This window comes from Antechinus flavipes, chromosome 2, assembly GCF_016432865.1.
Source record: "Antechinus flavipes isolate AdamAnt ecotype Samford, QLD, Australia chromosome 2, AdamAnt_v2, whole genome shotgun sequence".
Taxonomy (NCBI): Eukaryota; Metazoa; Chordata; class Mammalia; order Dasyuromorphia; family Dasyuridae; genus Antechinus; species Antechinus flavipes.
Genome location: NC_067399.1, coordinates 264,819,234 through 264,836,018, shown reverse-complemented (window position 1 = coordinate 264,836,018; position 16,785 = coordinate 264,819,234). Strand labels below are relative to the sequence as shown.

The following is a 16,785-nucleotide window of genomic DNA, read 5'->3' as shown; positions in this document are numbered from 1 at the left end:
TTGTCACAAGAATAAACCAATAAATTTACTAATATAGAGAAATCAAATTAACAGAACTTCATAGAATCTCTAATTTAGTATCCTATTTTCAGAGTTCAAGGAAGAGGAGACTAGTAATGGTCACTAGGGTCAAATGTGAGTTGGCATTTTTTAAAGTGTTCCAAAAGTCTTAGAGGCAGTTAGAAAAAGAAAAAAAATCTTAACAGCTTAAAAACATTTGAGACATCCTGTAATTTACCTTTAAGACTCTGAAGCAAAAATTTTCTAATTAACCCAATAAAGATAATATAAATGTTCAGTCTTTAAGTCTATCTCAACTTCAGCATGAGGATGTCACCTCACTAACTCAAACTCATTAGAACTCCCCAGTCAAATTGTTCTCTAGCCTAAAGCTTCCTAAACTATGAAATGCAACTTCGTATGGGGGGGGGTTACTGAATGTGGGAGTCACAAAATTATGATTTACTTTCAGTAAATGTTATATACCTATTTTACATACCTATATACCCAGGGTTGTGTAAAAATTTCTACAGTGAAAAGGAGACATAAGTGGAAAGAGTTTAAGAAGTTTTGCTCTAGTCTATGCATACATAAATACATTTATATTACACACATTCATATATACTACACAAAAATATTTTATAAATGTCAATTAATGACATAAATGAGTTATTCTTAATGATGTCTTTTTGTGTTATGTTCAGTGACTACTAAAGAACTGTAGTTAGGAAGGTTATTCCTATATGTGGAAGAAAAAAAATAACTTTATTATTGGAATGTGCTATTTAATGGAATTATTACCACCAAAATCTCCTCTTCCCCACCCCACCTCATTCTGTTAGACTGACTACACAAAACTCTACTACTTCTATCCTGCTTAGGCTGAATGTCCAAAGCCCCATTGCAGACTGTGTTCTCTAACTGGGTTATGCACCCCCACAAACTAGGGACCTTTCAGACTGACTTCTTTTGAGAGACAGATTGTACCCCATTGGTTCATTCAAATACCATGAAATGCTGTGCTGATTGAATGTGTTTCCTAATCAGGCCTGAAAAAGCTTTATAAGACCAAATATATAGTTTAGGAATCTGAAGCTACTCTCACTAAGCAAGTTCCCTTAACATTCTAATATATATATATATATAATTTTCCCTCTTTAGTTTGTCTTCTCATTTTATTTGATCTCCAGTTTTGTGTACCTTCTGGTGATCAGGATTCACCTTGGACTCTCAAGAATCCCAGGGTGAAAAATTTCCTTATTATTATCTTTGGAGGGAGATTCAGGATAATCTTATATAAGGTACTTTAGCTAAAAGGAAAATATATGCCATAGTGTTCATAGCTCAGGTATTCATCCAGTGGAAATATACTGGATTTTGGAATCAGAGAGCCAGATTCAACTCTTGGGTCTACCACTTACTGACTCTAAGATACTTTGGCAAATTACTTAAAATTCTATGGACCTCTATTTCCTCTACTATAAAACTTGCTCAAAGTCCACAAATCCTGTCTCTTCTTTCTTATCACCAAGCTCACTCTTCTAGCTGTCGGGCTAGAAACTGTGTCCTCTTTAATCTGTAAAATAATCACTCTGAAATTGTGTCCCCTTTGATTTGGGGTCTCCCAGACTCTAGAGAGTCTAGAAGAAGGCATAAAAATTTCCATATTTTCCTTTTCTAAAGCAAGTCACCCCCTCCCCCCCCTCCCACTGCAGGAAATTTCAAATTCTGGGAAAAAATCTTCAAAGTGATTTTCATTCTGATATTGAGTGGCTTGAAACTCCAAGATAAGTATCTAGGCCTGGGGGCATTGACTCTTTTCAAGTGGGAGCTTTATAGTCAGACTTCTATAAAGGACAATTCTAAGCTCCATATCTTTGCAGAAGTCTGAAGTAGGATTATGCTTTGCCAAGGGACTTCTCCCTTTGGCACAGCTGCCAACCAGGACTCTTGCCCACTGTGAAGACATTCTCTTCTCAGTACTGACCTCTATTTCCCTAACAGGACTTTGCTACTCAGAAGTCTGCCTTCCTAGCAAAGCTGTGGCTTCTCAGTGCCAATAACCTTCCCTTTTGCCATCCATACTTTTCTGGTTGTTGAATTCTTTTCACATTGGATCTGCACCTCCAACCAAAGAAGGGATTTCCACAACTCTCTGCATTGCCATTAAAGTAGCATCATAGCCTTTTCCATAATTGAAAGTCTTGATGCAATTTGAGGGAAATCAAGAAGTCATCTTTACTCAAACATATTTCCACTGAAATCCTACCAATAGGGATTTTAGACTAACAGACTCTTCTCTCTCCTTTTTTTCTCTCTTGCTGAGGATTTGGGGTTAAGTGACTTGCCCAGGGTCACACAGCCAGGAAGTGTTAAATATCTGAGTCCAGATTTAAACTCAGGTCCTCTTGACTTCAGGACTGGTGCTCTACTCACTGCACCAACTAGCTGCCGCCTTTTATCGCTTAAAAATCAAAATATTCCTGGGATATTGATAGTCCTCAAGTCTCTTTTTTATTTTGACCTAGACTTTGTTGTGTAGACTATATCTTCTTTGCGTCCTTCTCCCTATTATCTGGCAATTCTAACCTGCCTTTTTCTGAAAACTGCAATTGCTGTAATCCTCCATTGCTAGAAACTCCTTTATCCCATATTCATAGGGCAGGTTGCCTCATTGATCAATTTTTAGGATCCCTCCTTCCTGGGACACTATCAGAGATGAAAAGTAATTATAACACACCTGAATAAAAACTCTATTTCTCATATAATAAATCTGTCACTTATACACTCAAACTCTTTGGACTCAGGAATTTCCATCCTTAGAGAATTGAAAAGAGCTTGGAGACATTAAGTCACAGGCAGTCCCCTTGCAAGACCATCCTCTACCCTTTTCCTTCTCTTATTGTATCCTAACAACAATCACTACATTCAAAATCCCTGTGATCTCCCCAGCTGTATTCTTTGTACTTCTCCAGTTATCTGGTGTCAGACTATCTGTTTTCTCATTTGTAAATCAAAGTGCACTTGTCATAAAGGCTTGTTGCTTTTGGTATCCTAAGCCAGTCTGATTCAAAAGTGTTCTAGGTTCCAATTTAGGTAGAATGGGTTGTGACAGACAGTACATTCTGACAACTATTCACACTTTATTGCAAATTAATTTAGCGGGCAACCCTTCAAAAAACAATTAGCAGAACATTGGCTATTTATTTTCTTTCTAACAGATGTGGAAAGAAAAAAGGGGGAGGAAAATAAGCAATCTACTAATGTGAAATTGTAAACTAGGGCCTATACTCTTTGTTGAATTGAATTGAATTGGGAGCACTGAGATGAAATAAAAGCATATATTTGGGGAGTCAGATCCAATCAATCAAGGGAGGAATTACAAAGTCCTTGAATTTTTACACAGGATAACATCTGTCATGACATTCAAACCTTATACTGAAGTTCATCATTGCCCCAAGTATATGTAGCTTAGTCAATACCAAAGGATCAATTAAACATTCAAATCAAATGATTTTAAATGATCATGTTTTTTATTAGAAGAGAGAAATCATAATGGGAATCAAAAGAAAATGAATACAGAGGACAGAGGACCAGGGCACTGTGAACAACTCTAAAGAGAACTCTTGCTGTCCAACTTTGTGACCCTTCCATTCTCACCCAAAGTCTGGGTGACTGCTTGTCACTTCTGTTTGGGAGAAGCTTGGGACCTTCTGGAGAGAAGGGCCTGACCTTGGACTAGTGTGGCAAAAAGTCCTCTGCTTGGAGATTGAGAGATGGAAGTAGAAAGTTCCTCAGTCTCCACAAGGTGTCTCTGTCCATAATCTTGGGCAGATTGTTCAGGACAAAATCTGGATTTATTAAATGAAGATACAAAAACCCAAAGCTCAGCATCCTCGTGAAGAACAGGATTATCAAGAAGACAAACTGGGCAATCCTGAAAAAAGAGTGGGGCAGGTTATCATCAACCAAAGTTTCAGAGATTTATCATAGCAGATAATTAAATTAAAAGCCAGCCTGAGAGGTAGTAACATTCAAGTCCTGTCTGTGACATATATTAACGTTGTTACTTAACCTTGAAATGGCCCAGACTACATTCTCTGAGACTGTAAATTATTGATAAGGTGATGATTTTCATTGGAGTACAACAATGATGTTCAAAGTGGGGTCTGGGGAACCTCCAGGAGTGGTCTCTGAAACTTTTGGAGAGAGTTGGCAAGGTTAAGCAGTTTTCATAATAAAAATAATAAGGAAGTTTTGATTTTTAAATATTATGAATATCAATGGACATAACCCTCTTAAACAAAAGCTTGTTTTCAATAATTTTCCAGAGTGCCAAGGGGTCCTGAGATCAAAAAGCTTGAGAACTAGTGGTGTAGGATGTTTTCAAATTATGATTTACAAAGGTTGATACAATGTTATATCATTGTTATACTGTTAAAAAATGTAACTGTAAGGTAACCTTATACACCAAGATTTGGTCCAAGTTGGCCCTAAATTTCCACAGGGCAAGATTTATAGCTAAATCACTTAAATGAATCCTTTACTTAAAGGACTAGGACTATGCAGGATTAAACAAGAACCATAATCTCATCCTGTCTATCTTGTTTTGCAGCTTCTAGCAAAAACATGTATCACATCTTCCACTCTGGCATTAACTCTGGGCATGGTGGGCCAAGAAGGATTCTGGGGGTTGGAAAATGCTTTGTGACTAATGGATTGTTATTTCTATGCCAAGTATTCCTATTGGTCTTCTGTATAAAAGCATCCCATATCTGAGGTATCCCTTAGCCAGGGTAATGTATTCTGGGCTAGTTAAATCAAGCCTTTTTCAGTTACCTGAACCAAAAATGTCTTTGCAATTTTTTGAATATGTTCTCTTCCTGTGAAAGCAATAGGTACAACAAATGAGAAGATGGTCTTAGAATTATTTTTCTTTCTTTTTACTTCCCTCGCTTCCTTCTTCCCTCCCTCCCTTTCTCCCTCCCTCTCTTCCTCCCTTCCTCCTTTCCTCCCTTCCTCCCTTTCTCCCTTCCTCCCTTCCTTCCTTCCTCCCTCCCTCCCTTCCTTCCTTCTCTTCCTCCCTCCTTTCTTTTTTTCCTTCCCTTCCTTCCCTTTGTTCCATCCTTTTCTTTTCTCCATCCATCCTTTCTTCCATCTCTTCTTTCTTTTCTCCATTACTTATGCCTAGTGCTTAGTAATTAGAAGATGACCAACAGATAATAAACATTTAAGAAAAAGTTGTTCATTGACTGGAGTAGTTGTTGCAGAACATAGTAAAAGAAGAGACGACTTGGAGTCACCTAGAGATTGCATGTCCAGTTACTTCAGGGAATGAGTAAAAATGAGTAGAAGTAGACAACACTAGCACTTCTGCTAGAGAACTTTCAATCCTGGAGAGTAGGGACTACTACTGGTATAAATCAGGTGAACACTAGAAGAGGATAAAGTGCAAGTGAAGTCCCTGAGCCTTAGGCAGAGAGCTTGGTTGAAGCTGGTACCACAACTGTGCTTGTAGGACCTGTTTCCTTTTTTAATTTTGGTTGGGAGAAGGTTGAGGGTGGAAGTGAGTTTGGGGTGTTATGAATGTCTTTGTTGGCCTAGAAATAACGATTGACAATCTCCCAAAATCAGGGGAGTCATAAAGGGAGGTGCATTTCAACTGCAGCCTAAACTCCCTATTTGGATTGTGCTAAATTTACATCTTAGAAAATAATTGTACAATTTTAAACTCCCACTTCTGGAATTCATTCCCTCCTCATTTCAACTTTCCAGCATCTTGAAGTTCCTTTTAAGTTCTCTATTAATGTTCTTTCTTTTATTCTTTAAATTACCTTGCATTTTTATCTCTATGCATGGGGTCTCATATTCTTTCAAGTAGAATATAGGTTCCCCTGTGTGCAGAGATTTCTTTGCTTGCCTGTTTTTTGTCTTTGGCACTTAATAAATGTTTGTTGAATTTAGTTGTTCAAGAAATCACCTAGAGTTTTGTACTATTTGCTCATAAATAGGTTCAAATAATCTCTATTCTATATTGCTTTCTTTTTACACACTAAGAAAGCATAGATGAAGAAAAGGGGATGGAGCAGAGAAGCATAAAAGGGAAACTTACCAGAATCAAATCAGATTTTCTGTATATGCTCTGGGCTTTTTTTCTAAAAGGAAAAACAAAAACAAATATTACGTCCAGAGATGTCTAAAAGACTTTCAAGTATTTACACTGACACAAAAGTCACTGCTGTAAAAATGATTTCTAATTGTCAAACTTATTAATCTAGTCAGATTATTAATAGCTATGCCAAAGACTGATTGAAGTATGAATTCAAGAAAATGTAAATAATAATAAATTTCATTGGCATAGAAAAATCCCAGATGAGGAAACTTCCTTTACCACCAACGTAGGTTAGCACCTTAAAATGTTAGAGGGTTCCTCAGAACTATTAAAAGGTTAAACAACTTATTAAAAGGTCCTACAGCCAGTTAGAGGCAAAATTTTTACATAGGTCTACCTGGGTTCAAGGTCAACACTGTTTACTAATTCGTGCAATGTAATAACAAGAAATACAACATTTTAAGTACTTTAAAGTTTGCAAAATGTTTTATAAATATGATACTTTTTTTTTTTTACAAGGCAGTATTTCTACATGGGAAGAAGTTAATGGGTTGTGATAAACACAAAAAAGAAGACTATCAACGAAATGTTAGAAATTATACAAAGGAGAAAAGAGAAGGGCCACAGATTAAAAAAACAGTTTTATTATATTAAATTTAAAATAGAAACTTAATTTAATTCAGAAAGACTAGCCAAGTTTTTAGGAAAAACAAGTTTAGTTTCAAATACTATCTTTTTGTTCTTTCAATATTTTAATGTTTGTGTTTATGTTGATTAAATTCATAATAAAAAATTTTAAAATAGAAAATGTAAATAAGCCTATGAGATAGTCCATGCAACCATATTTTAGTCATAATAATAATAATAGCTAACATGTATATAACACTTGAAGATTTATAAAATACATATAATATTTTATTTGATTTCATCTATTTCATAGATGTGGAGGAAATGAGTAAATTTAATGAACTGAGTCTTTCTATCTGAGACTGATCTAATCTTTATGTGTTAGATTTGTGTTTTTGTTCTAGATTTTGGTCAAATTACAGATATTGACTTGTTTCTGGAACCTGGATCAGCTTGGATCAGCTTTGATTGTCAGCATGATGCATCCACTCTGCATGGAATGAGAGCCTCCTATCACTTCACAGCCTGAAGCAGCAGTTTTAAATGAGACCATGGACTGGACCCTGCATCTAGTGTACTTTGGACTGATATGAGGGACTTTGGGAATGGTTGATGACTGTTAAACCTTGCCTGGATCATCTATTATTGTGTGTCTAAGATTTGATATGGGATTTGTTAAAACTGTGTTAATTATTATGTTTGAGGGCTTTTAGGCCTTTTTAGGAAATGCTACTGTATTAGTCTGTTATGTATAGGGATTTTGATTCACTCTTGGGATTTATATGAGGAATGGTCATTTGATAATTCCTTTCCATGAGAGAAAAAATGAGGGGATTTAAATGACTTAATTGTCATAGAAGTTAAATGCATCAAAGGTAGGATTCAAACCCAGGTTGTCTGACTCCAGAGCTCTGTGTTCTTTCTATTATACCATTACTTATTATGAGTTTCATGTATTCAGTTTCATGGAGCTCCTTCTTTTTCTCTTACTTAATTCTTTCCTCAAAGTAGAAAATATAAATAGAGTCCTCTCCAATGATCAACATCATACCTTAAAGATGAAGTGGACAAATAGTGCATTGGAAATTCAGTTCTGTTCAACAAATACTAAGTTGCCTCCTGTGAATAGGGACTCAGTTTAACATTAAGATTCTTTGATGTATGAACTTATTCTTTCATAGATTTTTAAAAATTTTTATTTATTTTTTCTTTCATAGATTTTTATGGGTTTTACTCAAACTAAGAAGGCCCAGCTAATTGACAAAACTCACATTTCTGTCTCAAGGAGCAGCATCTCCCTATCACTCTCCATCAGTCTCAGGATTTCTTGGTATTTCTGCTCATGGAAATTTAAAATATATATATATATATATATATGTACATATACAAGAAAATTTCACAGTTACTTAATTACAATGAAAATTAGCAAATCAAACAACCCTAAGCTCATTCTTGATTCCTTCCCCCAAAAGTTAAGCTTTGCAGAAAGCTGAAGTAGGTATTTACTTATTATATACAGATTAGGTAAGAGAATAAAGGAGAATATTGATGAGAAGAGGAGTGCATTTTAAAAGATTTTCACATAGTGAGAACAATTGGGAAACCAAAGATTCCACTATTAAACCAAGACTTGTTATAAGAGAAATGGGGCTTTATTTAACTCTGCAGCCGTGTGAAATTTATTATATCTTGACTAACTGTTGGGGAAATTCATAGAATGAATGAATTAATTAATATGAGAATTAAAATCCAATATTTATTCTATGGATAGGAACAAATATTTTTAATGATTAAGCAGCCTCCACTTGAAAATATCCAGTCCAGGGGAACTCTCTACTTTCCAAGGCAGTCAGTTCTGTTTTCAACAAGTCCAATTGTTAGGGAGTTTTAAAAGTGAAAATTTTTTCTCTTTTTCAAGATAAATACTCCTTAGTACTTTCAATTGAACTTCCTATTACAGGGTCTCTTATCTCATTAGCTTGGCCAGTCTTCTGTGAATATATTCCAATTAGTATCTTTCATAAATATGGTGCCAAAAAAAGAACATCATCTGGTCTGTGTCTGGCCTGACCAAGGTCAGAGGCACTATCATTTCTCCAGTTCTAGACCTTTTACCTTCCTGTGATTTTTTTGGTTGCCATATCTTGACTTATGAGTTTTCAAAGTTTACCAAAATTCCCAGATTTGATACCTTTATGTAGTAAGCCTGGTCTTTACAGAGTTGGTCCACAGATTGGCATTCTGATATTACCTAGAAAACCAGAATGTTTTTTAAACAAACTAAACTCTATGAGTTAGTTCAGAAATAAGAATGACATGCAAATGTTATGCAGAATGACCATTATGATTTTCTCACAGTTTTCTATCATAGTTAATTACATAGTTTAAAAAACTCTATTTTATCCCAGATGAGGTTATTTCATTCTTCGTGACCCATTCTGAGCAAACTAAGCAATCGTAAAAGGAATGATACTTTAATAAGAAAATAAGTGAAAACCTTAGCAACTGTGTCTGTCCAGTGCCATTGGCTACTGCAATGGTGTATTGCAATATTTATTCCTGGGTTTCAAAGAGAAGAAGCCAGAATATTTGATCCAGCATCCTGCTTTCTTCATCTTAAGCATTAGATTCAGAAAAACCAAAAAGTACTATTAAGTATTGATTTGTTTTCCTTCAAGCCTGTTATTTCTTCACAGTGGGGAAAATTCCCAGTATAAAAACTCCTTCCACTAATTCTTTGTAACTTATAGTCTAATAGAGTTGTATGAGGGCACAAAGAGGTTAAAAGGACACACCAGCTAATATTTGTCAGAGGCAGAAACTGAACCCAGACCTTCCTGTTTTAAGTCTGGTCCAAGTCATACTGACTTTCATTTCTTCATTTATTTAGTAGTTAATAAGTAATTTCATGTATTTATAGAGTATTTCAAAATTTATAAATGCACTTTCCTCCTTCCAGGGGATTGGTATTTTATTTCTTTCTAATAGGGAGATTAATATTATTTTCTCCTGATAGCCAAGGAAGCTGAGTCTCAGATTCATTAAATGACTTACTCATGGTCGTACATAGTAAGCATAGGAGCTAGAACCTTTAATTTAGTTCTGATTGCAATTCCAGTCCTCTTTCTACTTAGAGGTGGTAGTTACGATTAGTAGCAATTCCAGCTGCTCCTAAGAATTTAAAGAGATGAAGACATAGTCTCTGTCCTTTAGACATTTCCAATTATATAGTACACACTGGTTAGAGCTTCTCCATCCATCAATCCAGCTCTTTCCTGTGGGCTTGGCTCTGAGCAGTTTTGGGATCCCAAGCCAGATAGTCAAGAGAAAGAGGGTGGTATGAAAGTATATTAAGATCATTGACACTACCTTAGCCAGTTCCTTTTCCTGTTCTGCACAGTAGTCTGTGGCTTTTTGTAATCTCACCTATGAGAGAAGAAAAACAATCACAGAGCATTGGTGATATGCAGCAAGAAGAAAAATGAATAGTTGTGAAAATCTCTTATTTTCACCTCAGAGACTCTAAAAGCATGTTTTATCCTTCCCAATACCAATATCCTATTTTTCAAATTCCACAGAACAACTATTACATGCCTTCTAAGATCCCATGGATTTGAAAAGTGAATAGTATTCTTTGTCTTTTAAAGGAAGAGATAAAGTGAATCAAAACAGTTAGATCTGATGAATTACTTTTTCACACTGCCATCCTAATAAAGGGGAACAATTAAATTGTCCTATTTCTTGTAAACCTAAAGAAGTCTTTTAGCATAAGCTTATAAGCTATGGGTTATACTAGAATTTACTCTGAATGACTGTAGTTGGTTGTATTTATATTTATGTTTATATGTCATAATGTCATAAGTTTAGAGCTAGAAAGGACCTTAGAAATCATTTAGTTTTTACAATTTATAGTCACATGAAAAATATTCTTAAAATTATTATTGATTAGGAAAATGCAAATTAAAATAACCTTGAGATATCATTTTATATCTACCAGATTGACTAAAGTGATTGAAAAAGAAAGCAACAACTGCTGAAGGGGAATGTGAAAAAATTGGGACACTAATTCATTGTTGATAGAATTGTGAACTGTTCCAACCATTTTGGACCACAATTTGGAATTATGCCCAAAGAGTTATTAAACTGTTTACACCACTATCAGCAACACCACTACTAGGTCTTTTTTCAAAGATGATTAGGGGTAAAGGAAAGGAAACTAAAATGTTCTAAAATGTTTCTAGAAGTTCTCTTTGTGGCAGCAAAGAATTGGAAATTACAGGGATGCCCATCAACTGGGGAATGATTAAACAAGATATGCTATATAATTGTTATGAAATACTACTGTGCTATAAGAAATGATCTTAGAAAGACATGGAAAGACTTGCATGAAATAATAAAGAGTGACATGATCAGAACCAAGAAAATATTGCACACAGTTAATAGCAATATTATTTTTAATCTTCTTATTTAATAAATGAGGAAATTGAGGCTATAATTAATATCTCCTTCATTAGAAGGGAAGGGACCACATCATCTTTTACCTTGAGAACTTCCCACAGCAGACATTTAGTGTTGTTGAATGATTAATCGATTGCGAGGACTTTAAGAAGATTTATGTCCGCTCTTTTGGACATCATTGTAGAAAGAACTAACTAGTGAAATATTGAGTGTGTACTTTTGAAGCCCATGATGATGTAGGAGCATGGATATCCGTTTCAGATGAAATATCTCTAAATGAGGGTAGAAATTAACCACAACCCCAATAGTTAGCCATAAGAGCATTGAAAACAACATGACTTTAAGGAACCCAAAGAAGTTGTCATTTGGAGAATGTAGAAACACAAAAACATTTATCAGAGAATTTTTTGTTGTTTGCATTCACCTTTGATTCCTCCAACATCTGTTTTAGATTTTCTTTTTCAACTTCTTTCAAATTCTCTGGTGTTTTCCTGGAAAGCTGAAATTTCAATCCAGAAATATGGTCAGACATGAACTATAATCATGCAAGCATAAAATTCAGAAACTGAATAATATTTTTTTTTAAATTTGAAGTCAGGGGAAATGGGTTTCTAGTTGATAATGCTTAGTATTTTGGGGTTCCTAATAGGAAACCCAGTAGAAGATAGCTCCTTCCTAACAAAAACATCTAGCTTTGTGTAACTATTTGAAACAATTTGCTTATCATTCTTATTCTTACTAGAATTTTATCCTAAGTCCTGGTTGGGACCAGTCTTGTGCTTTACTATATGTAACTATGATATGTTGTACATAACTCTTACCATAATATCTGTATTTCCTAGAGACCACAACCTGAACCTTTGAAGCCCAAGCCAGAAAGAGTTCATAAATGCTTATCTCCCACCACTTATACAATTGATATCTACATAAGTCTTTAAGATTTGCAAAGCACTTAAGTGATATGTTATTTGAACCAAAATTACATGTGCTATCCTGGTCTAAGTAGCTTAAGTCATAGGTTACAGGCCTTCTGTATTCATCAAAGGGAGAGAGAAAAAGAGATTAGAATTATCTCTTGGAAAGAGGGGAAAGGAATCAGTCATTCATGGGGAGGTGGGGAAACCAAACAAAAACTAGTAGTCCAGTTGCCTTATGCCACAAAACTCATATGAATTGTTAAGCCCAACACAGAAGAATGCTGAAATATATGAGGAAACATGTCTCTTCCTTTAGAAATTTTCTTTAGGGATTCTTCCATTTTTCCCCTACTCCTTCCTAATACAATCATAGGAAAATATTGAGTTTATTTTATATTCACTGATAATATGCCTTAGATTGGGCATAGATTCTAAAAATTATTTGTCATATATCTAAATATACAGATAGAGTGAATATTAGGGTTTGGGAAATAGACATGTCATCAAAATGTGATTCCATTCTGAATGGGATAACCCTTCTCAATACTCATCTCTGTCTACTTATGGATATTTACATGGGGGATCTTTGGGAAACTTAAGAGGAGACTTACCTTCACCCGCAGCTCATTCACATTCTTAGTCAGAATCTCATTACTCCTTTCCTGCAGAAATAAAAAAACAAAAAATCATGGCAGCTCATATCTTCCCATCTGCTCTTGGTTCCCTTTCCTGCCAAATTTTTTGTCAGATGACAAAACTGTGCTCTGACCCCACGTAACATGAGAGAAGATCTGGGAACAGAGCCCAAGCATTAGGATTTCTAGTGCCAACAACAACAATAATAACAATAACTGATTTTTATATAATTCTTTAATCTCATAGGACTCAAAGTGCTTTTACATCTATTATCTCATTAATGCCAAGAACTCCATTTCCAGATCTCTCCGTCCTTCTCTGCTCCCTCCATGCCTGAAGACAATTGTGATTTCATTTCTGTTAATTTGCTCTAGAATCTATGAAATCAGGAAAAATCCCACAGAGAGGGGAAGAATAGTACAGTAATAAACTAAATCCATTAGACTCCTTTCTTACCAATTTTGCGGTTTCCAATTCCAGGTTTTTCAGTTCTTCCTCCCTCTCATATGCTGTGAGGTTAAATTCATCTCTTTCCCCAGCTAGGCCTATGGACTTGGTGATCTCTTTTTCTAGACTGAATAACAAAATATCACACAACTAAGTACTAATCTTCAAGATTAAGCTGCAATTATAGAGCTCCATCCTGGGGAAAGCATGGGTCAGATCTAAAGACGCTTTGGTAATAACAAAATATGAACCTCAAATTAGAGATAGACCAATGAAATCTGAGTTTCTGAGGAATGAGAACAATAAAAAGGTATTTAATTCCCCAAATTCAACATTCTTATATTCTTTGAATATAGATGAATGGCTACTTATGTGTGTGTATGGGGGAGGTGTTTTAAAATCCCTTAGGTCCTCTCAGAATTCTCTGAATTTTGAGTCTTCAGTTATTAAAAGAAAGAAATCAGAGTCAGAGCTATTAAGAGAATTTATATGAAAAATGACCACTGATACAGAGGAATGTCTTTTCTCTTCCTTCTATTCATCCTACCTATCCCCAGATGCTCTGTCCCTAGGAACAGCCTCTTCTAGAGACCACCTTCCCCTACCCAAACCAAACTCTAACCTTTGAATCTGTAGTTCTTTCTCTCGGATTTGCACAAGAAGAGCCTGGTTTGCCTCATCTAGGTTCAGCATATCCCTTTCAAGATCCAAGTTCAGGTTTTCAAGATTCTTTTTTGCCTGCTCCAATCTCAGAATTTCCTTAGTTTGAGAACTAACAGGATATATCATTATTACAATCCAAGTTAATTCAATTAAAAGAAAGGAAAAATACTTCTTAAGTGTCTACCATGTGTGAAATATGTTTTAAAAGCAACAACATATATTAGACTTTACTATTCCAATGTGAAGAATATAGTTCTAGAAAGAATCTCCTGCTTATGTTACATACACTAATATTATCCCAGATTCTCCATTTTCACTTTCTCCTGTATTTTCACTTTATATGATAGGTTCTAAAATGTTATGTGCAAACTGGATTTTTATTAGTTAAAACTATAACAAATAGGAAATCTTACAAATATATTAAAGGAAATGTAGATATTTAAAATGATTCTCTTATTTTAAAAAAATTAAATAAAGGGACCCTGAAGAGAATCCATCTGTTTTATAAGTTCACATTTTTGTACACTGTAGTTAATTAAAAAAAAAAATCAGGTCTCACTTATGTTATATCAAGATGGGCAGGAAGGAGATTTCCAGAAATTCTTCCTATAAACTCTTCTAATTTGTTCTGACCTAATCAGTAAAAAAATATGTTTTTTTTTCCCTCTGTAGACGTATAGAAAGAGCTACCACAGACCTTCCCCTATCATTGGTTTGATAAAAAGGTAAGAACTGAAAGTCGAGATTTTCCTGCCTACAAATTCTTTGTCCAGTCTTGTGTGGAATAAAAATCTTGATAAGCTTAAAGTTCCTTCCCAGAGAGGTTTCAAAATAATTTCAAAATTCCCTCATTGGATGTTTCCTTACTGAACCCTCTTTATTGTTTTCAGTACTTACAAATCATCCAGTGCGCCTTGAATAAATTCTTCCATGATAGCTTTTTTCTGGAGAAAGAGAAAGAGAGAGAGAAAGAGAGAGAGACAGAGAGAGAGAGAGAGAGAGAGAGAGAGAGAGAGAGAGAGAAGTACAAACATTACTAAAAGATAGGGGACAAAACTTGGTTATTTAGTTCCATGTTCTCCACCCAAACTAAAACACAGAAAATGATTTCTGGTTCACACTCTATCTTTACCCCTTTCATGCCTCACTTTGTTTAAGAGTGACTAATCCTTGGAAAAACTTAAGTATCTGTCCCATAGCAGACCTATCTAGAATTTTCTTAGCAATATAAACCCCCATAGAATGTTAAAAAAGATAATGAAGGAGGTGGAAGTTGTTTAAAAACAAAACAAAAAACATTGGATGCCTAATTTATTTCCTATTTAACCTGCCTTCTTTAAGGCCCTGGAGAGGTAGAAATGGAAATGGTGAGCATGGCTGCCTGGAGGAAATCAACACTGTGCTTGTTGTTACCTGAATTGATATTCCCATGTCTCTGTTGTCCTGGGTAACCTCAGTCATACATCATGGCTTATACATTTAAGCCAGATATCATCAGTCCTAACTTTAGAGGTATCTTTCCACTTATTTCCATTGGTCATTCCCCCTTTCTTCCTTTCTATTCCTTCCTTCATCCTCCTTCCCCTTTCATTCTGTCCTTCTGCCTTTTTTCTCCTTTTCTTTTTCTTCTTTCTTTCCTTTCCCTTTCCTTTCTTTTATGTTCTTCTCTTTGTCTTTTCTCTCTCTCTCTGTCTCTCTCTGTCTCTCTCTCTCTGTCTCTCTCTTCACCCTGTCTCACTTATTCCACTTGGAACTTAGAAAAATCTTACAGCTTTCTAAACTGTCCCCATACTCTTCACAGGTTTTCAGCCATCTGAAACCTTTAGACTCTATAGAAACCTTCAGAGAGCCTTTGAGAAATGTTTAAAATTTTCAGAGTCCCTCTGAAAATCTCAGAGACTTTAGAGCTTTTTATGCCTTAAGAAACTGGATAGAGTTTGTAGAAGTCTTTAGAGCCTAAGAAACTCATGAGAACCCAGAAGCCTGTGGAGCCTTTAGCAGCCAAAGAAGGCTTTAGAATCCCCATGGTACTTGAATGGTTCACAATCTTTGAGAGGAGTAGCTCTATAGAGTTTGTTTGGCTCTCCCAGGGGCAAAGGGACCATCAGGCACACAAGATAGGGTGGGGCAACATGTCATAGAGGCAAAAGCTCATGCTTATCACTGTAGGAAGAGTAGGGAGTAGAGTATACTCTTCCCTTCCCTTTCCTTTCCTTTCCTTTCTTTTCCTCTCCTTTCCTCTCCCTTCCCTTCCCTTCCTTTCCTTTCCTTTCCTTTCCTTTCCCTTCCTTTCCTTTCCCTTCCCTTCCTTTCCCTTCCTCCCTCACTCCCTCTCTCCTTCTTTCCCTCCCTCCCTCCTCCCTCCCTCCCTCCCTCCCTCCCTCCCTCCCTCCCTTCCTTCCTTCCTTCCTTCCTTCCTTCCTTCCTTCCTTCCTTCCTTCCTTCCTTCCTTCCTTCCTTCCTTCCTTCCTTCTTCATATACTAGCTGTGTGATCTGCACAAGTCATTTAACTGCCTGTTTCCTCATCTGCAAAATTAGCTGGAAAAAGAAATGGCAAGTCATTCTAATATTTTTGCCAAAGAAACTCTAATGGGATCACAAAGAGTTGGACACAATGAAAAATCTTTAAACGACAACAATCCTTCCACTGGTTCAGTTTAAAATTTTGATAATTGCTTTTTTATCTGGTATGACTTTTATGTATATTATTATAAGTTTTCCGTTGGGAATCTACCAAGCAAATTTGAAGAGCTTTTTTCTGTTGTTTTTAATGCTGTGCAGATATCAGAGCTACATTAAGGCCTTCCACATGTTATTATTCACTCTTGCTGTATGCCTGGACCATGTCCTTTCTTGGTTACATTTGTCCTCCATGCCTTTGATGCCATTTCTCACACACAAATCATTGTTGGTAATATGTTGCA

At 35.7% G+C, this 16,785-nt stretch overlaps 1 protein-coding gene across 4 annotated transcripts; it reads right to left on the bottom strand.

Moving 5' to 3' along the window:
• Positions 1-3,514: 3,514 nt before the first annotated feature.
• On the bottom strand, positions 3,515-15,540 carry LOC127549189 (transmembrane and coiled-coil domain-containing protein 5B-like). 4 transcript variants are annotated; one of them, XM_051977016.1, is made up of 12 exons: positions 15,274-15,533; positions 14,758-14,804; positions 13,820-13,969; positions 13,207-13,324; positions 12,726-12,776; positions 11,622-11,696; positions 10,109-10,165; positions 8,931-8,990; positions 8,011-8,075; positions 6,113-6,155; positions 4,840-4,883; positions 3,515-3,937 (listed from the first exon to the last, which is right to left on the bottom strand). In XM_051977016.1, the coding sequence occupies exons 1-12, from the start codon at positions 15,319-15,321 to the stop codon at positions 3,739-3,741; spliced, it is 957 nt and encodes a 318-aa protein (XP_051832976.1). In that variant the 5' UTR covers positions 15,322-15,533; the 3' UTR covers positions 3,515-3,738. The 4 variants fall into 4 exon arrangements, with proteins under 4 accessions (XP_051832976.1, XP_051832977.1, XP_051832978.1 ...); XM_051977017.1 differs by having other exon boundaries at positions 3,515-3,851; XM_051977018.1 differs by lacking the exon at positions 8,931-8,990 and having other exon boundaries at positions 15,274-15,540.
• Between the last annotated feature and the right edge of the window lie 1,245 nt (positions 15,541-16,785).

Excerpts from the sequence above, each read along its gene's own strand:
- LOC127549189 (XM_051977016.1), bottom strand. The coding sequence starts at position 15,321 with ATGACTGAGGTTACCCAGGACAACAGAGACATGGGAATATCAATTCAG. Across the intron at positions 8,991-10,108 it reads AGGAAAAGGAACTGGCTAAG|GTAATATCAGAATGCCAATC; the intron begins GTAGTGTCAATG and ends CTGGTTTTCTAG. Across the intron at positions 4,884-6,112 it reads GAAAATCTGATTTGATTCTG|GAAGAGAACATATTCAAAAA; the intron begins GTAAGTTTCCCT and ends TTGCTTTCACAG.